The 24,386-nt window shown below is 44.1% G+C and overlaps 2 protein-coding genes across 3 annotated transcripts in view; both read right to left on the minus strand.

Annotated features, from left to right (window-relative positions):
• The window catches only part of LOC135257942 (uncharacterized), a 37,354-nt gene extending 27,539 nt beyond the window's left edge, over positions 1-9,815 (minus strand). Inside the window, exons 1-17 of the mRNA XM_064341161.1 lie at positions 9,729-9,815; positions 9,606-9,627; positions 8,880-9,140; positions 8,506-8,766; positions 8,008-8,277; positions 7,435-7,695; positions 6,834-7,094; positions 6,169-6,429; positions 5,222-5,482; positions 4,712-4,972; positions 4,063-4,323; positions 3,164-3,421; positions 2,621-2,881; positions 1,855-2,115; positions 1,291-1,551; positions 923-1,180; positions 292-552 (exon numbers count right to left, since the gene is read on the minus strand). Coding sequence (XP_064197231.1) covers positions 292-552; positions 923-1,180; positions 1,291-1,551; positions 1,855-2,115; positions 2,621-2,881; positions 3,164-3,421; positions 4,063-4,323; positions 4,712-4,972; positions 5,222-5,482; positions 6,169-6,429; positions 6,834-7,094; positions 7,435-7,695; positions 8,008-8,277; positions 8,506-8,766; positions 8,880-9,140; positions 9,606-9,627; positions 9,729-9,779 — 3,991 coding nt within the window. The 5' untranslated portion in view covers positions 9,780-9,815. The remainder of the gene's footprint in view (positions 1-291; positions 553-922; positions 1,181-1,290; positions 1,552-1,854; positions 2,116-2,620; positions 2,882-3,163; positions 3,422-4,062; positions 4,324-4,711; positions 4,973-5,221; positions 5,483-6,168; positions 6,430-6,833; positions 7,095-7,434; positions 7,696-8,007; positions 8,278-8,505; positions 8,767-8,879; positions 9,141-9,605; positions 9,628-9,728) is intronic.
• A 3,563-nt stretch (positions 9,816-13,378) lies between these two features.
• LOC135256608 (fibronectin type III domain-containing protein 7-like) lies at positions 13,379-23,650 on the minus strand. 2 transcript variants are annotated; one of them, XM_064338543.1, is made up of 14 exons: positions 23,403-23,650; positions 23,013-23,031; positions 22,528-22,788; positions 22,135-22,395; positions 20,351-20,608; positions 19,343-19,600; positions 18,652-18,906; positions 18,150-18,407; positions 17,770-18,024; positions 17,061-17,315; positions 16,379-16,639; positions 16,162-16,191; positions 15,907-15,948; positions 13,379-14,474 (listed from the first exon to the last, which is right to left on the minus strand). In XM_064338543.1, the coding sequence occupies exons 1-13, from the start codon at positions 23,463-23,465 to the stop codon at positions 15,917-15,919; spliced, it is 2,466 nt and encodes an 821-aa protein (XP_064194613.1). In that variant the 5' UTR covers positions 23,466-23,650; the 3' UTR covers positions 13,379-14,474; positions 15,907-15,916. The 2 variants fall into 2 exon arrangements, with proteins under 2 accessions (XP_064194613.1, XP_064194614.1); XM_064338544.1 differs by having other exon boundaries at positions 15,902-15,948.
• Between the last annotated feature and the right edge of the window lie 736 nt (positions 23,651-24,386).

Below are 24,386 nucleotides of genomic sequence, written 5' to 3' on the forward strand. Positions count from 1 at the left end.
GGGAGGCAGCTGTTTTTTTTTTCAGTGTTAGCGGTTTCAATTGAGTGTCTTTTTCTTTCAGGGAAAAACATCAGGATAGCATATCTTAAATCTTAAGGTTAAATGTTATAGGTAATTTTATGTTCAAAATATTTAAATATTTTATGTCAATCTAACCAGAAATCTTATGAATTCTTCTTATATTTAGAGATAGCGTCTTGTATATTAAATGAAAAAGAAATCTTATGGGAAGTATTTTTAGCTAACTGTGTATCGACATAAGATCCTAAGAGTGCCCTCCTGTGGTCATACCTGTGACGATATCCACTCCAGAGCTGGGCGCGCTGCCGCACTGGTCCCCCATCGCCGTGGCGACCGCTGTGTAGGTGTGGCCACACTGCAGGCCTGTGAGCTGGCAGGTGGTATTGGCAGAGCTGCACGAGGTCACAGGGCCGAGGGTGGACGTGGCGTTGACGACGACCTCCGCCACGTCGCTCCCTGCCGTCCAGGCCAGCGAGGCCACGTTGGTTTCGCAGTCTAGCGAGCTCTCTGTGATCTGTGGTGGGCATGGTGCTGTGGGGGGGTAGGAGTGTGGGAGCTTATCAAGTGTGTGTGGGGAACTGTGAACACCATTTCTTTATCACTCCAGGCAGAGGGCTATTCCTTTTGCAGTTGCTCAGATTTGCATATTTCACCATTCTGTGAGTTGAATGTCTTGTCTCTTTATAATTGACTGTAGCTGGTACTGTGACAGCTGTATGCATGTCTATTCTGTGTCATTTCCAGCTCAGTCACTTCCTATCCCTGTCTCTCAATTTAACTGGAAGTCAGTGATTGTTATATCTTGACTGCAACATAAAAGATACATTACTTACAAGTCACTTCTGAATAACAGGAAATGGTAGTGACGGGCATGTCTGTATGTAAGTGTCATTTCCTCTACCTGTCTGCAAGGGTGCGCTGGTCGTCCAGGTGCTGTTGCAGGTGCCGTCCTCAGCCAGCACGGTAATATTATACAGGTCACCGCACGCCAGCTGGCTGAGCTGGCAGGAGGTTCCTGTGGTTTGGCAGGTTTTGGACCCGCCCCTCCCCTGCCCCACCACAGTGTATCCGGTTGCTCCCGCGCTGGCATCCCAGGATACTGTCGCGGCATCCGAGCCGCAGAGCAGCAGGGTCATCACGTTCTCTGGATCGCAGGGTGCTGGTGGAGGGGGGTACAGGAGCAAAATCTGTGAGCCTCAACCTGGAATGACAGAATCAAGTCTGCCCCCCCGCCCCTATCTCCTCCAGCCAATCAAAACGGAGGCCTACCTGTCACCAGGGAGACGGCGGAGCTAGCCGTGCTGTTGCAGGTGCTGTCACTGGCAAACACGCTGATGTCGTAGCGCCGAGCGCATCTCAGGCCTCCGAAGGAGCAAGAGAGATTTGCCGTGTCACAAGCCTCGGAGTAACCGTCCGGGCCGGTCACCATGGCGATGTAGGAGCTGGCCCCACTAGCGCTATCCCAGGAAGCCTGCAGGGTGTCTGTGCCACATTGTAGGTCCCCACGAACATTCAGCGGGGCACACGGCACTAAGGAAGCAACAGCAGATGCAGGGTCACGTGCCAGCCATCTTGGAACCAACAGAACCATGCGTCTGTCTACACAGCATTCAAAACTGACAACCAGCACCCATGTAACAGAGGAAGGCGTTCGTCTCCGTACAAGCAAGTCACCAATCGAAAGACTGAGCTCTCAGGAACTCTATTTTCAGCCGCATGACATCACTTCCTGTATGGAGTAGGAGGTCACTTCCTATATGTACCAAACTATCGCACACATCTCACATATGCCACTTTCGTGCCATCATCCCTGACCAGGCCTGTCGCACACACCTGTCTGCACAGTCTGTGCTGCGCTCTCCGGTCCGGTGCAGTTGGCATTAGAGGCCGTGACGGTGAGGCTGTACCATTGCCCGCACAGTAGGTCAGTGATGTGGCAGCCGGAGTTCGCAGTGCTGCAGGAATGCATGGTGCCATTAGACGCCCTGGCGGTGGCACTGTAGTTGAGCGGCGTTCCTGCGGAGTCCCAGCTGACCGCAAGGACGTTGGTGCCGCAGTAGAGGTGTTTTGCCACATTTGTAGGGGCGCATGGAGCTGAAATGGCAGATTCGTAGAGACATTAAAAAAAGGAGCCACGGTGCTCCCCCACCCACACAAGAGAGGCAGGAATAAAAATAGTCTATGCACCACTTAAAAAATATAAGTTCAAATTGAAATGACAGACCACCCCATCAATGTAGGGACCGGTCAGATGCAGCAGTAAATTTTTTAGTGAATTTTAGAATATCTTTTCATATTTGGAGCTCTCCACCGTGCGTTCTACCAAGTCATTCCTTTCTGGCTGGTCTCCTGTGATTGCCAACATACCAAATTTAATGACTTGTGAAACTGTTTATTTTTATGCATATTTCTGTTAAGACACACCCGCACACAAGTTCATTGGCTCATCTTTGGCCACCTTTGGATCACATTTCTGTACGCAACTTTTACGGTGATTGGACTAAAGAAGCTGTATGCAAATTTAGTGCAGATTGTTCTGCTGTAGGGTAAATAGCTTAGTAAGTTTTTTTCATAAAATTCAACATGGCATAAACTCTACCTGTTTCCAGGCTGACAGGTGCGCTAGCCAGGCTGTCACAGCTGCCATCGCTGGCGGTCACGGTAAAGGCGTACTCCTCGCCACAGTGGAGGTCAGTCACCAGGCAGGTGGCGGAGGTGGAGTTACAGGAGTGAGCGTGACCGTCCGCCGCCGTCGCCATCACAGAGTAGGACAAGGCATTGGGGCTGGGGGCCCAGGACATGGAGGCTGCGTTGCTGGCGCAGTCCACCCAGCCACGCACACTGGACGGGGCACAAGGCACTGTGGGGGGACAGAGAAACTGGTCACACTGCCCCCTTCAGGTCACCTCGATAGCTTTAGCTACTTCAGCATCCCATTCTCTCAGCCTTGACCCAGACATACTACTCTGCTTATGTAGGGCAAATGGAGAAGTATAAAGTTGACGATGGCAGATTTTACCATATATTCAAACCAGTCAAACCCTGCTGTAATCTACCCTGTACTACCTTGACTTGTCCCTCCCTTTTCCCATGCCCGGCCCAGCCAAGCCTCCTGCTCACCGCCCTGCCCCTCCCACTCTACCTGTCGGCAGCATCACCGTCTGGCTCTGAGGGCTGGTGCAGTTATCGTCCACTGCCGCCACGCCCACCGTGTACACCTCCCCGCAGAGCAGGCCGTTGAGCTCGCAGGCCGTGTCGTTCGAAGAACACTCGGATCTGTGCCCGCTGTTGCCCACGGCGATGGCGATGTAATGTGTGGCCCCCCTGCTGGCCCCCCAGCGAACAGCGGCAGTGTCCGCACAGGTCCGCTCCGTGGTCACGTTGGTGGGCACGCACGGTGCTGCGGACACACGGCACACGCACAGACACATTGTGTTCAGTGATGCGTCACCACGTCAAATGTTTTTACAGAAAAACTTTATTACCACAAATTATAACTTAAACCAACTTAACCAAATATTGAACAAACAAGATGGTCAGCTTTTTCCTTCCACCCTATATATATTGAAACTACAGTAGGTTCAGGACAGCAACAGAATTTTCTGGTAATATATTGCAGTTTATGAATAGTCATGAAGAGGCATTGTATTGGTATTTTAATGTGTGCCCCCTTCATGAATATGTACAGGATTCATAAAATTGGAATATTTTGCCTTCAATGGAACATAATACTACATTATATTATATTCATTTTATCAGTTCCTCTCAGAGGGACTTAAGGAACATAAATGCATCCACTAGAGTAATGTGAGCAACAGTGCCAGACCTGACTAATAATATTCCCAGACTAGCAAGTGCAACATCAGTAAAGCACTAAATGCATAAGGCAAGTCATACAGCTAGTATTCAAATTAAAAGAATAACAACCTTAGATGAAATGATAAAGAGTATCTGGTGTGTCTACAGACTCTCTGACTTACAGTTGTGTATAGTTAGTTATGAAACGACTAATAGGGCAGAATGGACACTAGAGCTTTATACCTTCCTGGATGACCACGTCTCTACTGGGCATGCTCAGACAGGTGCCGTTGACAGACAGGACCACCACAATGTAGGACCTGCCGCAGTCCAGACCGGTGATGCTGCAGCGCGTATCTGTGGAGTTGCACAAAGTCCTCTCCCCGTTCCCCGTGGACACGATGGTGGTGTAAGTCTGCCCCGGGACAGACACGTCCCAGCCCACGGTTAGCTCCCCCGTCCCACAGTTCACATCGGTCCGGACGTTCTCCGGCCCGCACGGAACTGAAGAGAGCAGAGTGGATTTTGAGTTAATCACAGTTTAACCCACCGGCATAGTGAGAATTTAGAACCAGCAGAGGTCTCGTTAAAAGTTTTGCTAAATTTGCGCAGCTTATTTTTTGGCCATTTTATTCACATTCATATCTGCAATCATTGAATTTTCAAAGTGTTAAAAAGTAATGTTTGTACGTGCATAAACTGACAACAGCCCATAAAACTCAAAAAGCATAGACACTGAATACACACTTCAGTATTAACCATATAAATCAGCTTATAAATTTGGAGGCTTTAATGAGAAATGTAGAATTGCAAGCGGAAGCTGTACGGGGTGATGTACAGATGGGAGTGCAGCGGAAGTGATGAATGTAAAGTTGGAGTGAAGCTGCCTTACCGGAGTCCATCTGGATGGGCGCCGAGGGCAGGCTGGAGCACGTGCCGTCGTAGTGCTGGACGCTAACGGTGTACAGCTTGCCGCACCGCAGCTCGGGGATGACGCAGTTGTTGCTGGGGGTGCTGCAGCTGAGCATGCCGCCGTCGGCGTCCTGGATGATGGCCGTGTAGGAGCCGATGCTCAGGTGGTTCTGCCACACAATCAGGGCGTGGTTCGCCTCGCAGTCCAGGATGGCCTCGATGTGGTCCGGAGGACATGGCGCTGAAAAAACACAGTATGCAGAAGCCTCTAATTCCGCTTCGTCCTAATTCATTAAAACATTTCTTTGTGAGAGACTAATGTGGTTTACTGCTCATCCTGTTCTCTCTTACTGAGGTTCCCAGTGAAGTCTGATCTACCAATAAAAAACAGCAGAAAAAGAATGAACAGTATATACTGTTCTCGTTTCTGCTTGTCTGAGGTTATTTCCCCATGCCTCCGGGGGAGGCAGGGCATCGCCGAGAGGCCTACCCGTCTCCAAGGTGACGCGGTCGCTCTCAGAGCTGTTGCACCTCATGTTGGTGGCGACGACGGAGGCTTCGTAGGTCTGGCCGCAGCGCAGGCCCTGGATCTGGCACTGCGTGTCCATGGCGGTGCAGGTGCGCACCGTGCCGTCGGCGTGCGCGGCCGTGGCGATGTAGAACACGGCGCCTCCGCTCGCCTCCCAGTCCAGCGAGGCGGTGTCGGGCCCGCAGTCCCGGATCGCCGTCACGTTCTGAGGCGTGCAGGGCACTGGAAGAGAGCCAGACGGTTCCGGTCAAGAGCGGTCCGACTGGCGGCGTGTTGAAACATCCAGGGTTTTGCCCTCGCCCTCCCAAATTTAGACTGCCCAATCAGACAAGCATGTGCTGTCCTCCAAGGCACACAATGTCAGCTGCTATGATGTCAGTTCGACTCGAGGACTCGAGCAGACTTGAGTCAGAGGAAGACCTTTCATCTGCAGCTCAGCAGGCGGACTTACAGGTGCCTGATCGAGCAGCCCGTCGTGAGATGGGTGAGAGTATCAGATGGGAGAGCTTTGAGTCTCACTGCGCACCACTGCTGAGCCAATGCTCCCACCCTGAGCCAATTGTGTGTTCTCCTCCAGGGCTGCTAACCACAGTCCACGGCACTGGCACAGTCCTGACTCCATATCAGACTACGCAGTGGAACAGTTCCTTAACAGAATAAGCCACCCAGCAGCCCCCAGTTTCTACTCTTCATTACTACATTACCTTCTATACACAGAAATAAGAAGAAAAAAAACATAAAACTGAATGCTTTGAAGTACTTCTCACATTTTCATTAAGACTATGAACCTGCAACATTCAGGTTACAAGCCCAGTTCCTGAACTAACAGCTCTACATGCCACCACCCTTTGTGTTCTAAATCCTCTAACAACTCAAAGTACCATCATGCCCTGGGGGTCAAAGGTCACCTGTCTCAGCAGCCTCTCCCAGGGCCGTGCCGCTGGTGCAGTCATCATCGGTAGCCGTGATCCACACGCTCAGGCTCTCGCCGCATCGCACCCCTGGTATAGCGCAGCTTTCGGTGAAGGAGCTGCAGTTGTAGCGGTCACCTCGGTTACCACGGGCCTCCACCATGTAGGAGAGGGCACCGTCTGCCCTGTCCCAGGTGGTAATCAGCACGTCTGACCGGCACTCGGCCAGTGTCTTCACGTTGGTGGGGTCACAGGGTGCTGATTGGGCATTTGGAGAGTGTTAATGCGGGTCTTTCACACAAAAAAAGCACAGATCCACAACAGGGACAATCCTTTGTGTGAAACATGCACACGCACCATCAATGGTCAGCTTGTGCTTTAGTACACTGCATTCACACAGTAACCACTAGGTGGTGAAAAGTGCAAAACATATTCTCCTTTATGAACTTAAAAATTGGGCTCTGTATAGTTTCAGGTATTCATTACAGCAAATGTTTTATTCTGAATGTTTAAACTATCCAAAATGTTAAAACAAAATTAATTATTTTGGATGAAAACAATATCCATAGTTTGATGGCGAGGGTCCACGGAACGGATCAATGGCCAGAGAACCAAACTCAAGAGGGTGCACCCTCCGGCCCCTCACCCCATGGAGCACATACCTGTGCGGACGTGGGCCGGGGGGCTGAGCTCGCTGTGGCACAGGCCGCTGACGGAGTAGACTGTGAATTGGTAGCCGCGGCCGCAGCCCGTGTTGGTGAAGAAGCAGGACGTGTCGGTGGTCCGGCATTCGGTCACCTCCCCGTTGGAGGCCAGCGCCGTGGCCACGTAGTAGCCCGTGTTGTTGGTGCGATCCCAGGCAAAGATGATTACATTGCTGGAGCACTCGCGGTAGGTGACCAGGCCGGCGGGAGGGCAGGGCACTGGGGGGGAGAGAGGTAAAAGCAGCCAGGGTGACACTAACATCTTTTCATCAACACCGTGTGACATGTTCAGATCACAGGGTGTAGGTTTCAACAGAGACCCTTGTTCTATAGGCCACCAAAAACAAAGGCATTCTATAGAAACCCTTGTGCTATAGACACTTAACTTTGAATTCCATTGTTTGGTATGTATTGCTCTTGAGGATGGACAACACAAACGGGAGTACAGTATATGGGAGAGGTCAAGATATGGTCCCGCAGGACTGCTGAAAGGATCGGGTGTCTGCAGAATACAGGGTTTCTGACCAGAGAACGGAGGGGAACTGTCACGTGGCTGCACCTGTCTCGAAGTCAGCGGTGACGTTTGAAGAGTTCTCGCAGTCATCAGAGATGGAGGTGACACGCACCAGGTACCGCTCGCCGCACTTCACCCTGGTGATCTGGCAGCTGGCTGACTGCGAGGTGCAGGACAGCGTGGTGCCATTGCCATCAGTAGCCACTGCCCTGTAGGATTCCGCCCCGAAAACGGTGTCCCACGACACTGTCACCATGCCACTGGAGCAGCTATAGTCAACCGAGATTGATGTCACCGCACCTATTGCTGAAAAAAGCAGGTTAAACCATTGAGTGCCATTTACCAATGGTCTCTAATTTTCATATCAGCCCAATTTATATTATTTCAATTTAAGCCTTCTGCAAGTGGTCTCATTCCACCCTTGGTTTTTATTTTTTTATTTATTTTTATTTTTTTAAGTATACATAGAAAAGTTATTGGATGCATCCTAAGAGCCTTTTCAACATTACAATTAACCTTTTGTTGTTATAAAGAACGATTTTGTGTATCCCCAAGGACCCCAACACATTACGAAATCACATTTATGGTTCGAGTTTTTGTTTCTATAAGGATTCTTACTGCTTGTGGTATATGTGGCATATGTTGCCTCTCCTGGTACCAAAAAGGCGTTGACTGATGAGACTCCAATTCGATAGGTAGAGCATGGCTGGAGATTGCTGATGTCCAGGAACGTGGAAGAAGTGTTCCTCACGAAGGCAGCGCTGTTGGGGTTGTCGGTGTCGACGACGGTCACTTGATACAGCAGCACTTTACTTACACTCTCCCAGGTTACGCGCGCTGTGCTTCTACTCGTGTGCGCTACGTTGACGAATCCTGGCGGCTGTACCACTGCAGTCGATGGGAACAAATGAAGTCGTTATTCATTATACAGATTCAGATGTCATTGCGCACACCACACCACTGTTAAAACAGAAGACATATGGTTATTATCGGATGTTAATTTTTATACCAATCATTTAAAATAAATCGTTGCGCAAGTATTTATAAGAATTTAACCCGATTGCTTAGACAGATTTAGTTTATAGTGTTTTCGTATTTTTAATTGATTCTACTCACGTGTCGTGACGGTCCTCTCTCTAGAGCGAGATCCCAACCCAGCCGAGTTCGAAGAATAGACGTAGCATTTGTAGGGTGTTGATGGTCGAAGGTTGTGCACCTCACCACTTAGATTGGTAAAACTGTGGTTGAACCTGTCTCCGGGGGTCAAAGTTTCAACTATCAAGAAATACATGTTGGCTGACTTCACGCTTGACCATTCAAATCTGATAGTAGTGCTTGATATTGCTTGGGAAAAGGTTATTTGCGACGTGGCTGGAACTGTAAGCAAAGAAAAGAAAACTTTTTATTATTGGGAAATATAATATTACTATCTTCAATTGACATATCTGAGTAGGCTATGTATTATTGTCCCGTTCGGGGAAAGCTGTTACCTGTTGTCGTTATTTCAGAATCCAGACACATGACATAATAAAACTGAAATACTTTTACTGTCACGCGGTAAACAGTCCCTGGACGAAGACCCTGCACGAGCTTCTCGGTGCTGGATGCTGGCAACGTCACCACGACTGGTGCAATAGTCGTTGAATTTACAACCCTTAAATCCAGAAAATAATTCGTTGCGCCAGGATATTGGTTCCATTTAACATAGAGGGTTGATGCTGATGGAGAAGTTACTGATATGATGCTACATGCTGAAAAAAAGAGAGAGGGTTAGTTAATGGAACAATTTAAATAAAGGGCAGGGGCAACCTTATGTCGATTGACTAACATGTTCGTTTTAATTATACGCTATAGATATTTCGTGTACATTCGAATATATAAGCGTACTTATAATTTGCTTATAATTTCTCATTTTCATACAATTAAATTAATGTCAGGAACTGTGAGAATATAGCCTGATGAGAATATCGGTTGAAAACTCCAGAAATATGTAAACTGTTCACTTGCAACATTCTTTATAATAGGCTATAGTCAACCCAAAATCCCATCCATGAAATGTAACAACAAACAATAAGGAATTGTTAAATTTATATAACATTATCTATTTTTAACAAATTAATTACTCTTATTCTGCACGTAGTGGTATGCCCGAAAAAATGCCAGATTACCTTACGGGAGTAAATAAATTTATCATGTACAAACCACTGGAAACTTACCTTGTGCCTGAGTATACTCAATCTGGAAAAAATAAAGAACAAAACTTTAGAAGAAATAGATTTTGGGAACGTAAAACGTTTTCATATTACTATTGAATTAATTTTGATAGAAAATATATTTACCTGAGTCAGAAACGCTAATACTAAAGAAAAACCCAAGCCACTCAATTCCATCTTTGACAATGAGTGCGGGGTTACAATATTCTGGAGTCAGATACCAATATCTTATGGATTCTTTTGAGCGAAGGCACAGGTACTGCTCTCCAGTTGGAACCAATCAGTGGAGCAGAAATGGGGACAGGTAACCTCCCTGTACCTCTAGGCTCAAAAATATAATGAGAATGCAAAGGACGACCCCAAGGAGGTTTCTGAACAAAACAAATTCTCACTGCATATCTGTGTAATCCGATTCACTCATTCTTCACAGAAACTCCCCATTGACTATTGGGTCAGCTTCTAATCACTTACCAATACAATCTCACATTTATGTATGGTCGTTATGGAAATAGAAAGATGTGATTGATTTTCAAAATGTAAGATCAGAATGATGTGTCATGATATGTATGATATTATATTCAGGGTGGAATATTGGCTGAAATTAGGGTGTCGGATTACAGAAGTAGTAAACGTGAAACCAAGTTTTTTTTTAAAAAAACGAATGCACATCCGTGAATCTTGAAAAAGACTAAACAGGTTTGAGGGAGAAAACCAAAAAATGCGAATCAAATCTGTGGTTAGACTCATTTATCTGTGCGTTAATTTATTCGATGGAAAGAAGGTCACAGAGTTGCTTTGGCGATTATAGTTTCTAGTGGTGATTATTTAAAGCAATGTCCCATTATGCCTGAAGTGTGACTCCCATGCACTGTCGCCCTCGTAGATAAGGGTCTTGGTTTTTCCTTTAGCGTCGTTACGAACCTTTCCCGCAATGTTGAAAAATGAGGGAAGCGTGACATTTTCAAGACAATTTTTTTACAGGGTGGTTGTGACCTTTTGTAAGTGTGAAACACTGAGATATCTAGGTATTGGGGTCATGAAGCCAATTGGCAAACCTCTAACATTCCGCAATGCACAGTGGGAGTTTTAGTCCTTTCAGCGTTGACCTATGTTGACAATTAGACTTTGGGAGCGGCCCTGCTGTCATATTTCTTACATGCAGATAGCTGCGAGAATTACTTATTGAAATAAGTACTTATTGAAGTACCAAAATAACGCTCAATCACAAAATACATGCAAATACGTTTTTTGGTATGACAAGAATTATTAAATTGTGAGCATTATAAGTATTTACATTTTGATTAATTTATTATCGCATTTTAGCTATAACGAACCACCCGCTTCAGTTCAGCTATGATAAAGAGGCATCTTTTTAAATAAACGCGAAAGACGTGAATATGAAAGCATACGAAATCCAACCGAAGGCCTCAAGCTGCAAGTGAAACAAGGGATTTCTAGGAATACCGGACAATTGAGGCTTAGGACCTCATATACAAAAAATCACCAATTTGTCTGCTTTATTGACATGCATTATGGTTTCTTGATTTAAAAAACTAATGGGAACCCATGCATGGCGCAGTGTCAAAAGTAGCCATTTTGACTTCAACTGCCTCATTCCTCTTGGTAGGTTAATTTATGTAATTTATCGAAGATTAATTAGTTGATTGGCTGGTTTGTTGTTTGATCTATTGATGGACTTATTTGCTTTACGATTATTATTTTATTTCACTTTTATTGAGTGATTTGGGTTTTACCGATTTCTTAGGAGTGGAGTATTCTGTGTGTGTGTAATCTGAATCTAATTGTTATATAGCCTACACACACTTTTTTACAACATATATTTTAATTCTGTCCAGGGACTTTTGCTTCTGGCTGAGGTTTTTAGTTTACAATTACGTTATTGCAGGAATAATATTATGCAAGCTAAACTGATACCTTGTTGCGATAAATGACTGAGAAAACCACGCCTCTCTGTGTGTGTTTGTGTCTTAAAACTACCAGAGGCATTGGAGCCGTTGCATTGTGTAATGCTCGTAATGTGATGTTCTTCAGACGACTTGTCTCAAATAACGCTCCCACGAAAGATTCTGATACTACGGAAACGCCATAGAGTCAGCGCCCGCCCTGCTGTTGTTTTCACACCTGAATTCTCTTATGCGACACTAAAACTGCTGAAGAATGTTTCACATCGTAGGACAGCAGAGCTGTAACTATTGATTGTCTTTTGATGATGTAACTGATATTTTGGTCATGATTCAATATAACCACAGATTTAATAAATGTTATTAGTATTGTTTTTCCTTTTGTCTTAGATAGCTAGTGGAAAATTCAATCAGTAAATAGATAGTGACTGCAGAATCACAAGTACTTGGACAGTGACACCATTTTTGTCGTTTTAGCCCTGTAGTCCAGCACATTGGATTTGAAATAAGACAATGAATATGAGGTTACAGTACAGACTGTCAGGTTTAACATGAGGGTATTTACATCCATATTGGGTGATCCTTGTAGAAAGTACAGCCCTAAATACATCGTCCCCCGAATTTTAGGGGATCAGAAGTAATTGGACAAATTAACATAATCTTAAAGTTGTCATATTCAATACTTTGTTGCAAGTCCTTTGCATTTGATAATTGCCTGAAGTCTATAACCCATAGACATCACCAGACTGGGTATCTTCCCTAGAGATGCTCTAGCAAGACTGTACTGCAGTCATCTATAGTTCCTGTTTATCTTGGGAACTTTTTAAGTTCAGTCTTTAGCAAGTGACTTCTTTAATTGGATTCTGGTATAGTGATTAATTGGGCCAGTTATTCAATTTTTGGCCCTGAAAAACTCCTTGGCTGCTTTAACAGTATGTTTGGGGTCATTGTTCTGTTGCAAGGTAAAGTGCCACTCCAATTAGTTTTGAGGGATTTTGTTGGATCTGTACAGATTTTTCTGTACACTTCAAAATGCAGTCACATCATCAAAAAATCCGAGTGAGCCAGTTCCGGTGGCAGCCAAACATGCCCAAGCCATAACACTACTTCCACTCTGTTTCACAGATAAGGAGCTACTGTATGCTTTGGGGGCAGCACGGTGGTGCAGTGGGTAGCACTGTCGCCTCACAGCAAGAAGATCCTGGGTTCGAATCACAGCTTGGGGCCTTTCTGCGTGGAGTTTGCATGTTCTCCCCATGTCCGTGTGGGTTTCCTCCCACAGTCCAAAGACATGCATGTAGGCTAATTGGAGACCCTAAACTGTCCATGAGTGTGTGAGTGAATGGTGTGTGTGCCCTGCGATAGATTGGCGGCTTGTCCAGGGTGTATTCCTGCCTCTCGCCCAATGCATGCTGGGATAGGCTCCAGCACCCCCTGCGACCCTGTTTAGGATAAGCAGGTATAGATAATGGATGGATGGATGGATGCTTTGGATCATGAGCAGTTCCTTTCTTTATCCACACTTTTCTTTTTCCATCACTTTGGTACAGGTTAATGCTTATCTCATCTGTCTATAAGTCTTGGTTCCAGAACTTTCCTAAACATTTTGTATGTTTAGGAAACCTTTTTAGTAAACCTGGCCTTTCTGTTTTGGTTCTTATCAGTGGTTTGCATCTGGCTGTGAACCATCTGAGGTTATGCTGGTGTAGTCCTCTCTTCTAGTCTTTCACACCACTATGCGTACAGTGAGTGTTGTTGATTTGTTAGACATTTGAAACCACAGTTTGTCCACCACAGTTGCTCAGTATATCAAACAGTTGATTTTCATGCACAAAACACACACACAAAACAATATTATGCTGCAAAGAGTGACTTTTATTTCAACAAACAAGTGAGATACAATGTCACATATTAAAGAAATTCTTCAGTATCATCCAGAGGAAACATGAGACTACAGCGTAGAGCTTGGGGCTAACAGGTGGTTCAGCTCACTGTTGAACATATTTGGCTTGACCATCTTTCACGTTCATCCTCTGGAGTCATGCCTGCTTGGGTATCTTCTAACTTTTTGCATTATGCCCTATAATACAATTCTCAAATTGGAACATTTCTATATAAATTTCAGAGGAAAATTTTAGTGTATGTATATGTGTGTGTATATATATATATATATATATATATATATATGATTTATATTTTTTATATATGTTTTATAAACACGTTATACAACATGACTGTATTTCTGATACAAATTCTCTAACAGCCTGTCTCAATAAGAAAAAGGAAATCCATCAAGATGACATAAACTTTCTTAGTTTCTAGCCGTATAGCAAAAAGGTCAAAATAATGTTATGCTTCTAAGAGTGACTTTTATTTCAGCAAACATGGGATTCCAATGTCACATTATCATTATTAAATGAATTCTTCAGTATCATCCAGAGGAAAGATGAGACTACAGCGTAGAGCTTGGGGCTAACAGTGGTATGGTGGTACAGCTGACTGTTGGACATATTTGGCTTGACCGGCATTCACATTTATCCTCTGGAGGCATGCCTGCTTGGGTAGATTCTAAATTTCCTGGAAATTCTTTGTTGCTTTATGTCAGAATGATGGTGTCTTAATATCTTTGTTTCCAACTTCACATAATTCCAGAACGTCAAGCCAATGAATCAGCCTATATCTTAAAATTTTATTGCGGTTTAAACAACAAATTTAAAACACACATGAAACAAAAATTGTTACGGTAACAAAACTGTGCTTAAGATGACATTTGTTTTTATGTTGTTTTTTAAATTGTACTTGAATTTTGTTACAAATAGAATCTTTTTTAAATGTGTTTACTATTCTGTAAGAAGTTATCAAATGACAGGTTTTTCTAAACAAAGATCACATTAAAAATATTAATTCATGCCATGAAGAAATGTCGATTTGGAAAAAGTGAGCCTCTGTCCTGAAAGAGAAAGATAATTATAATCAATCATCAGAGTCCACTGAAAATATGGAGATAAAACATGAAAATATAGCCAACAATCTTCAGTACTTTTCACACCTTGATATATATATATATATATATATATATATATATATATATATATATATATTAAATTTGTAGTCAATCAATTCACATGTGGAAGGGTATTTTTATGCATTTTGGTTTCACCATATCAAAATTATAACACTTTTCATACGTAGTCCCCCATTTCAGAGCACCATAATGTTTCGGACAAATGGCTTCACAGATGTTTCTGATGCAATGTGTTCAATTGCATCAAAAAGAAAAAGAACAGAGAAAGAGGCCAAACCTTAGGCTTACCAAAATCAACTGTTTGGAACATCATTAAGAAGAAAAAGAGTGCTGGAGAGCTCAGTAATTGCAAAGAGCCTGGTAGGCCACAGAAGACCTCTACAGTTGATGGGCAAATAATTCTTATCATAATGTAGAAAAGCCCTCAAACACCAGTCTGACAGTTCAGAAACACTGTTCAGGAGGCAGGCGAGGAGGTGTCAGTGATTACTGTCCACACAGAAGACTTCACGAACAGAACTAAAGAAACTAAACCACACATCTATCAGTATTTGTCCACTCTTCCATCCTTCAAATCAACAAACAAGTTACAGCTGTGTCCTCTCAACAAACATTGTTTCCAAATAATGTCAATGATGTTATGTTACTACCCTTTGCCTTCAAAAGTGACCCTAACATTCAAATAACTTCCCAAACAAACTGCCTTGAAGATTTCTTTGTCATATGCATCTAAAATGGCTAAAGGAGATATTTCTGATGAGATTAGATATAAAACAATTCAACTGCATGAGGAAGGTGAAAGTTAAAGGAAAATAAGTGAAAAAATAGGGGTTTCCATAACTGGAGTTTGAAAGATTATAGCAATATACAGATCAATTGGAACTCTTAACAACCGTGCAAAAAGAAACTATCAGAAACTATCACCATAACAAAGACAGTACTTCAAAATTTTATCTTTGAGAGATGAGAGATCTCTGAGAGAAAAAACCAAGGTCCACTCTTGCGTCTTGCTTGCTGCCACTGAGACTGTAATATTTAGTAATGACCTGTTCTGTGGATTCCACATTCTTATCACCACTGAAATAAGATTGCTTTATTGCATACTATACTCCATAGCTGAATAAGAATCACAAGCTCACTCCTGCAACATGATACTGTAGCATTTGTTCAGTCAATCAAAGAAAGGCATTGAATTCAGTAACCTATGTTTATGCTTGCCATGGGAAAATAATGATTTGATAATAATAATAATAATAATAATAATAGGCAGTGTTTTTTCAATTTTTTATTTGAGAAAATATGTTAGTCATTCCACATGGTCAGAGCGGCAACTTAATTTTATCACAAAATACCTTACATGCTGTCTGTTAATCCACACTTCTTCTTCCTCGATAGATTACTGAAAAAATGAAGAGAATCAGGTTCAGACATGGAGGTTGTATGCAGACTGTATACAGGCTGTCTGCAGCTAAATTCATAGTAAAATATATTGTGAAGTCGTCTGATGTGAGTTTCACAGTCACACTGCTCAAACTTCACACAAAGTACGCTATGCTTATATGTACGCTATAGTACAGTATATGGCAGTGTTTTCAATGTAAGCAGGTCTTACCCATTCCAACACTGCTTCCAGCACAGGAAACTGAAATGTTACAAGATACAAGGCTATCAGAAACATGCAGAGAAGATATGTTCACACACACAAATACGTTGAGTTCAGGTCAGATTAATTATGGTCACTTGTGAGATATCACAGCTCCAAGGGAGTTTCTGCAACACCTGAACCATGAATGTGCTGTACAAAAGCCGACTTATGTTTTTTTGTTTACCAGAGTACATCCTCCTGGGGCAGAACTCAATCTTCGTGCCATTTCTTGACACTGGGGCGACCACCACACTGTAGACGTCTCCACACACCACGTCCGACACGTCACAGGAGGTCGCGCCCATCGGGGGGGTGCAGGTGTAGTTGGACTGGGCTCCACGCAGGTCCACACTGAAGTTGCCAAGGTTACCAGAGGCTCGCCAGTGCACCCGAATGGTGTTGTTGGTCATACGGTAAAGCCTCACATTCGAGGGACAGCAGGCACCTGCCACAGTCACAGGAGCGGTAACACTTGAGTTCACATTCTCCTTGTTACATAGCAACAATGAAAATGTCTGCTGTTCATTATGTCAATTTGTGGTACAACATCGGTATACTATAGTCAAATCCAAAATGCGGTATATTTTATCAACTTTTCACTATATTCAATTATGCAAGCATATCCTTCATGTGTAATACCATATGTAAACATGATGAAACATTCTTTATATTTTCAGTTTTTATCATTCTGGATATTTTAGTACATATAGGATAAAACAAATAGCCAGTGCACTTCAGTGATTATAAAATGTAATTGCAGTGGAGAATGAGCTCTTGGGAAAGGAAGTTACATGATAGAAAGGTGCTCCAGGAGGCACGTTTTTTGCATGTAAAGTGTTACTGCGCTGTAGTATTGCCATGCTCACTGGAGGAGAAGCCATGGTAGGTGCACTCCGATTTGTGGCCCGTCCTGCTGATAGCTTCCATAGACACGGTGTAGTTGGTGCCGCAGGTGATGCATCCCATTACGCACTGGTTTTGCAGGGTGTGGCACTTGGCATCGCCTCGGGGCGACGACAGCGAGGTGACATAGTACTCGGCCCCGGTGGCAGGGGACCAGGTGACGTGGCTCGAGGCCTGGGTCATCTGCCGCACCGTCACGTTCCCCGGGCAGCACGGCGCTGGAGGAGGTTGAAGTCATCAGAATCATGTCACATTATCACTTTATCAACAGCATTCAAGCAGAGATTCTCTATAGCTTATCTAGATGGTCAGCTCAGTGTTCTTAACATTGAAAGTTCCGCCTCGGTTCTGCCTATTGTTCCAACTCAAATTGTACTGATTTGCCAGTTCCTTATGAATGATCAAGAAAAGCTTGTGGTAAAAGGTAGAACACCCATTGCTAGCAGAGTGCTGGTAAATTTCTGTTCCCAACCAAAGCCTCCTAAGAGATAAGGAATTACGGATACAGAAGACAGCAGCTACCCAGCTTGTATAATACAGTAGAGCTGTGGCATGACTAACCCATAGTTTCAAGGACAACTTTCTATTTCTGCATATTGAATTTGTTCAGATTTGTTCATTGATAGAGAGCTACATGGGCCTGGCCAGCCTTCTCAGGTTGCCTGGGGATACCTGTTTCCAGGGGTACAGCGTAGCTAGGCAAACTGTTCCCAGCAGAGGTTGTGGCAATGGCAGTGACTTCATAGACAGTGCCACAGGGCAAGTTGAGGATCTTGCAGGATGTTCCCCTCGACTGGCAGGACTCCATATCCCTGCTGCCGGTAAGTTTCACCACATAGTTTGCCCCCCGGTTAGTGGAACTCCAGGAGATGTTGACAGAGGTCGCATTGATCTGGCTCACACTCAGGATCTCAGGGGAACAGGGAGCTGAGAACAGGAAACGGGCGTAAGAAAAACACAAAATGCTAAAGGATCTTTGTTTCTGTGTGAGACGTTCATTTCCTACAGCGTCACTGCGGTCCATGATTGTCAGTCTGGAGGTGTGGAGGTACCTGTCTCCCCTGTGTGGGGTCTGCAGGTGTGGTTGCATCCGCGGAGCTCGCTGCAAGGCGTGACCACCACGCTGTAATTGCTGTTGCACGTCAGGTCGGACAGCACGCACACGGGGGACGTGTCATTGCAGAGGACCGTGTCGGAGTTAGCGGCTGCCTTGGTCTGGTACACCTCCGCCCCCCGCACGAGGGTCCAACCGATCTCCAAGGTCTCTGTGGAAACCAGCGACACAGCCACGTCCTCTGGACAACAGGGGACTGCGGAAGCAAGCAGAGAAGAGACAGCAATGGCAGGTAAGCAAGCCTGTTTCCTCCAACTTGACCGATCCGAAGGCAAAGCTCGTCAAACCATTCAGATCAGAAAAACAGGGAAAATGTATGTTTACAATGGGTCAGTAAAAACAGCGTCTGATATTTTCATGTGGATAATTGGTAAAGGATGTGAGTCACAGTTTGGCTTGTTCACAGACACTCAAGCTCTGTGTACTGCGAACGCCCTTACTGGTGGTGTAGTTGAGCATAGGCCCCGGAGGGCTGGAGCCAGCCTGGTTGTAGGAGAAGACGGTCATGAAGTACGTATAGCCACAGTTGCAGTAGAAGTTGCATTTGGTGGTGGTGGTGTTGCACCAGATCTCCACGCCATCGTCCCGCTTCACGAAGGCGGTATAATAATCCACCCAGTTAACCTCTGGCCAGCGTAAGGAGCAGTTCCCTGGCACCGACTCCTCCACCCAAGATGTCTCTGGGGGACAGGGGACTGGAAACGACCAAACCAAGCAGCCAGTCACACACCCTTCACTTGTACTTACATCTGCTTCTGAATAAACGATATGTTTACTACAGCTTTTTATTATTCCCAATTAAGCTCCATTTTGACGTCCTTTTCTACATATTCTGGTTTACATCTAACTTTATTGTAAAAAGGGTTAGTTTCTGATATATGAATTCAATAATAATTATTATTACTTTAGACAAAGAATTTTTTTTATGTCTTTTTGTATACCAAGTATGCCTTAGAGTGCTAAAAGCACTTCCAAAAGAAGTGTTCCCAATCTCATTTTGGTGCCATGTGATAAATAAGTGTTATGGGAACAAGTCAAAGACAAAAACTAAAATAGGACTGAGTATGAACAAAATACAAATGCATTTTGCAAAAGTGCTGTTCTGATTAGCTGGCATGGTGGGATACCTACAGGTCAGGAAGTTCTCCGGGTCGGAGGGGCTGCTGGGTCCAGCCGCGTTCTCGGCGACGACCGTGATGGAGTGGATCTGGCCGCACTCGAGGGGGCTGATGACGCAGAAGGTTGAGGCCGAGGAAGTGGTGCAGTTCTGGCCGCTGGAGCTCACGGCTAGGTAGTCGGCTGCTCCCTGAACACTTCTCCAGTTCACCTCCATGCCCACGGATCGCCCGCCGCTCGGGAAGATCGTGACGGGCCCTGGGCTTGGGGGACCTGGTCACCACACACAGCTAATCATTTCACACGTGAACGGTCATCGCACACGTGCCTGTTCACCACACACATACCAATCACTGTGCGCACACACTAAGTTACCTCACATATGCCTGGTCATCACACACAACCTAGACACTTCACAGATCATCACGTACACCCATCTAGTTTAGATGCACCTCTGGTTACCTTATACACACCTGGTCATCAAATACAAACCCAGCACCAGTCACCATGAAAACACATGGTAGCAAAACACACACTCAATCTTTACACATACCCAGTCACCAGACACGCTCCTAAACAGAAGACACATACTTGGAGGCAATATACATACATGGTAACAACACACACACACACACCCACACACACTCACACTCATCACACAGGACAATGTGAAAAATGTCTGGTTGAACATTCTAAAGATTTTGAATCTGCCACAGGGTTTGTGCTGTGCATGTCTTAAGGACTATCCCCGAGGTTTATCTTTATATGCTTGCTGACTTTTCCCATAAAAAAACTTTTGATATAATTAGATAGAGGTGACGTAAAAATATATAGTGCCAGCTATTGGTCATTTTTCACAAAATGCATATGCTCACCTGAATTCCTGCAAACATTACACCAGAAACATGGCTAAAAAAACACTGCATCTACAGGGTAATGGATCCTGCTCATTTAAGGTAAAATGTCTGGTATCCATGACATTGCCCTGGCAATGACACAGACTGTCTGACAGACAGCCCTTACGTGTGATCTGGCTGAGAGTGATGTCATCGCCAGGGGTGCCGCTGGGGTCCCACGCGTTGGCCTTAATGCTGTAGACGGTGCCAGCCTGCAGCACGGTGAAGTCCATCGTGGTATTGGTGGTGTTCAGTTTGATCCGCTGGTCGGACCCCTCCATGATGATGCACAGGGTGTACAGCACCGCGTGCTCCACAGGATCCCAGCTGACCATGATTGTGTCGTTGCTCGGGGAGAAGGCGCTGAGCTGCGGAGCTTCCAGCACTGCATGGGGTGGGGGCAAAGGGAACCCGATCGAATGGATAAAATCAGTTAGCTGTGTAGCCCCAGTCCAAAGCATTCTTATGATTTTACTTGGCATGTCTGTCCCAGGTCAGCCACAGGGGGGCACTCTCACCCATAACATCATCTAGGAATACTGCTTAGTCTGGGCATGGTGAGAATTTAGCCACAATACACCCCCAGTCTGGTTCAATTTATTGTTTGATTCAAACACTGTTTGGTTAATTGGATGGGTTAAAATGTATTGGTTTAATCTTTAGGATGAAGTGTCCAGCAATGGAACTGTATTCTCATAGTTATGATATTTTACTTATTTTTTCTGTAATTTTGGCTCCTGCTTACTAACCTAAACATGTCACTGGCCATATTATTTTTAACAATACAATAACAAGTACAAAAATAGGCTCACTTCCTGGTCTTGTAGAGAGCAACATTGCTCACTAGCGCCACTGCGGTTGGCTCCAGTATAGGTGTTTCAACCATCCGTTTAAAAGTTTTTCCCACAATAGGTGTTTGTTTTTGTGTCATTTGGCCAATATTTTAATATTTTGTGAATTAATCAGAGAAATATTGTGTCACTGCATGTCATTCACATGCTTACTGGACGATCCAGACCCAGCCCAGACTTCATGACCATATAAGGGCCCCCCCTTTTCCTAACTGCGTAGTCTCTGGCTCCAATTTGTACAACATGGCAGGACTTTCACAGTTTCAAAACGTTTTTCACGAACCATGAAAAGTCAAAGGGTGATGTCGCAGTGACTTTGTCAATATATTTCTACAGTCTATGTATGACACCCACAGAGTTAAAACACATATGTGTCTATTCCATGAAAAAAGAATCCTAATGTTCTCTTTATCAGGCAGCTTAGAGCTGGCCCTAGGGTTCTGGTGACCCGAAGCAAGAATGTTGTGGCCCCAAAGTACTCCAGCATATATCACATCCACCACATAAACTCGAATTGTGTGGCCCAGGGATGGCTGTAGCCCTAAACGGCTGCATAGTGTTTATGCCAGCAGCCAACTCTGTGGCAGCTAAATGAGGAAAATGCTATCTCTTAGCTGTTAGAGATCAATGCCACAGCTTGTATTACTTTGTGTTTTCCTTGGGGAGAGGCACAGCCTAGTTCTCATGGTTTATCTTTTCATATTGTGCACTGTCTAAAAGTGCAAATCCAGATACAGTTACTACTAATACAAAATAATGCCGGAGGGCATTGTCATTGGGTCTGTTATTTGAAACTGGACCTGACTGCAGTGTCAGATCTAATATTGCAGCTCATTGTCAGGAAAACTACACAGTCTGCTTCATATACATATTTAGCTTAAATAAACAAAATCTATTACACAAATCTTACCTAAACGAAAGAAATCAATGTGTTCATAGAATTTTCTTATATGATCACCTTATAACATAAACAGCAACAAGCTAATACTACTAGCCAATCATAGTACTCGGCCCACTGTTGAAATTTGTCATTTTTGGGGGGAAATACTAATAATGTTACCTGTCGTTTCTTCCACAGACAAAGATGGTTGGCTTCTTCCTCCACTGTTGACAGACATAACGCTGAGTGTGTACATGGTGAATGGCTGGAGGTTGGAGATGGTCCCCGGGGACTCGGGAACTTCGATTTCGGAAAATAACCCCTCAGCCTCGTTCTCGGCCCGCAGAACGTAGGCAGTGGCTCCCGGCATACTAGTAAACTCCACGGTGATACTATGGCTCTGCTTCGAGTTGGCTCCCAAAATATGCGGCACGTCGGGTGCTGTGTACACATTACAGAGTACATATTTTTAAAATAAATATTGGATAAAATGTTACATTAATGTTGGATTTTGTACAGTTTATATATAATTTTAAATAGTTTTTTCCTTGGGTTTTTACAGTGGTGTCTTACCTGTAGTTCCTTCTGCCACGGCGCTGGTGAGGACTGTAATGGAGTTATCCATGGCCTCTACCCTCAGGGTATACACCGTATTGGGGGAAAGGGGGCTAATGGACCCCATCACGGTATTTCCACCGAACTGAGCGAATACCGTTCGCCCGGATGGTGAATTTATCGGTGTCGCCGTGAGCTTGTATGAACTGGCACCTGCATACCGAGTCCATCTCGCCGTTATCGTTTTTGATGTTACAGTGTATATGGATACAGTAATTCCTGAATTAGGAGAGACATAATTGTAGGCTATTAGCTCACCACAAACTGAAGACGAGTTGCATTGACATGACGCTGACACTGCGTTGACGTTAAACAAAAATTAGATGGTACATTGGTACAAATTAAGGAACACAATTTGTGACAATTATCACCGCCTGTTGGCTGCGCAATAATGAGCCACAGTAGGTTTTCTAAAAACCATTGCATGAATTAGATAGGCTTACCGTTTTGAGCAGCACAGATCTGTAGACAAAACACAAAAAGATCATATTTTACAACCATGTTATTAACAGTCACTGGTGGTAACATACAAGCAAATTATCCTACAATATACCACCTGGAATAATAAAATGAATTGCGTAACACAATGAGATTAAAAATTGAATTATTTTAATTGTGACATTGCATAAAACATAAAAGTGTTTCTGACGCACTGCAGTGATTTTAAAAATCTCTTGATCTTGAGCTCGTAAGCAAATGGGCAATTTTAAAGTCACACAAACATCAGTAGAATATCGAACTACAACAGCTACAGCATAATTCTGTCCGCTAAAACGGACAGCCGTATATGCTACATTTTAATATTCTCTCGCACAATTAAAATATATTCTTACCTCGAAGAAGGTAAAGCAAAATAAGATGTAAAATGTTAGCGATTTCAAATCGCGTAGCCCCATCTTGTCAAATCTGTCTTTTCTACACGGCCACTTTTTTTGGATTAGCCTACGGTTGACTCCGAGGTGATGAAGTTGCTTGCTTTCTTTAGTTTTCTGTTTGGGGAAAGCGTGGACCTTCACTTAACTTTTTTCTTTTTTTTATTACACTACAGGTCTTTAATTGTTCAGCGTATACTGAAATACCTTCACTTGACCCCTCCTTCTTACCAAGAAGCAGCGAACCTATCAGCTATTAGGGAGGGAGAGATGCGTTACCTGCAGTCCACGTCTATTGTCTGCTATTATACATCGAAAGCTTCTGACTTGCTTATAGGCTGAAAGTGATACAGATGGGAGGCTTGTTTGCATGTGAATCATGAGAACTATTGAAATCTGGCTGTCCTACTTTAAACCTAGAGTTTTGGATGGTGGTGTGAATATAGACGGATTATAAGGAAACGGCTTTGGTGGCCCCCGTGTATTTAAAAAATCTGAAACTGGTTAAACTATGTTGCGGATGCTGATATAATAATGGCAGTATAGCCTACTTTAAGGAATTACACTTGTATGATTCATGGAGCATCTCATTGCTATCTGAAAGTCTGCTGGAACTCATGTCACATGGTACATGTTGGTTTGTTGCCACGTCTGTGCTAATTATTTATTTATTTTTCACAAAAGTTGCCACAGTTACTGCTACTTTTTTCAATGAGACACCTTTCACCCCCCCTCCTCCCCCCCATTTACAAGATTACTTGAGATTGTGTTCGGATAGGATGGAAACACCTCCTGTTGTTTTATTTATTAATTTATTTAATGAATTTGCAGTATAAATGGTAATATTAGTAGTAAACATATTTGCAACTTCTGCGGGGGGGGGGGGGGTAGCATTTTTGTTAGATGGAATTAGAATCCTAGAGCTCATTGAACGTAGCTGTTGTA

Source organism: Anguilla rostrata, chromosome 6, assembly GCF_018555375.3.
Source record: "Anguilla rostrata isolate EN2019 chromosome 6, ASM1855537v3, whole genome shotgun sequence".
Lineage (NCBI taxonomy): Eukaryota > Metazoa > Chordata > Actinopteri > Anguilliformes > Anguillidae > Anguilla > Anguilla rostrata.

Excerpts from the sequence above, each read along its gene's own strand:
- LOC135256608 (XM_064338543.1), bottom strand. The coding sequence starts at position 23,465 with ATGGGGCTACGCGATTTGAAATCGCTAACATTTTACATCTTATTTTGC. Across the intron at positions 18,907-19,342 it reads CCCGGAGAACTTCCTGACCT|TCCCCTGTCCCCCAGAGACA; the intron begins GTAGGTATCCCA and ends GGTCGTTTCCAG. Across the intron at positions 15,949-16,161 it reads TGGAAGCAGTGTTGGAATGG|TAATCTATCGAGGAAGAAGA; the intron begins GTAAGACCTGCT and ends TCATTTTTTCAG.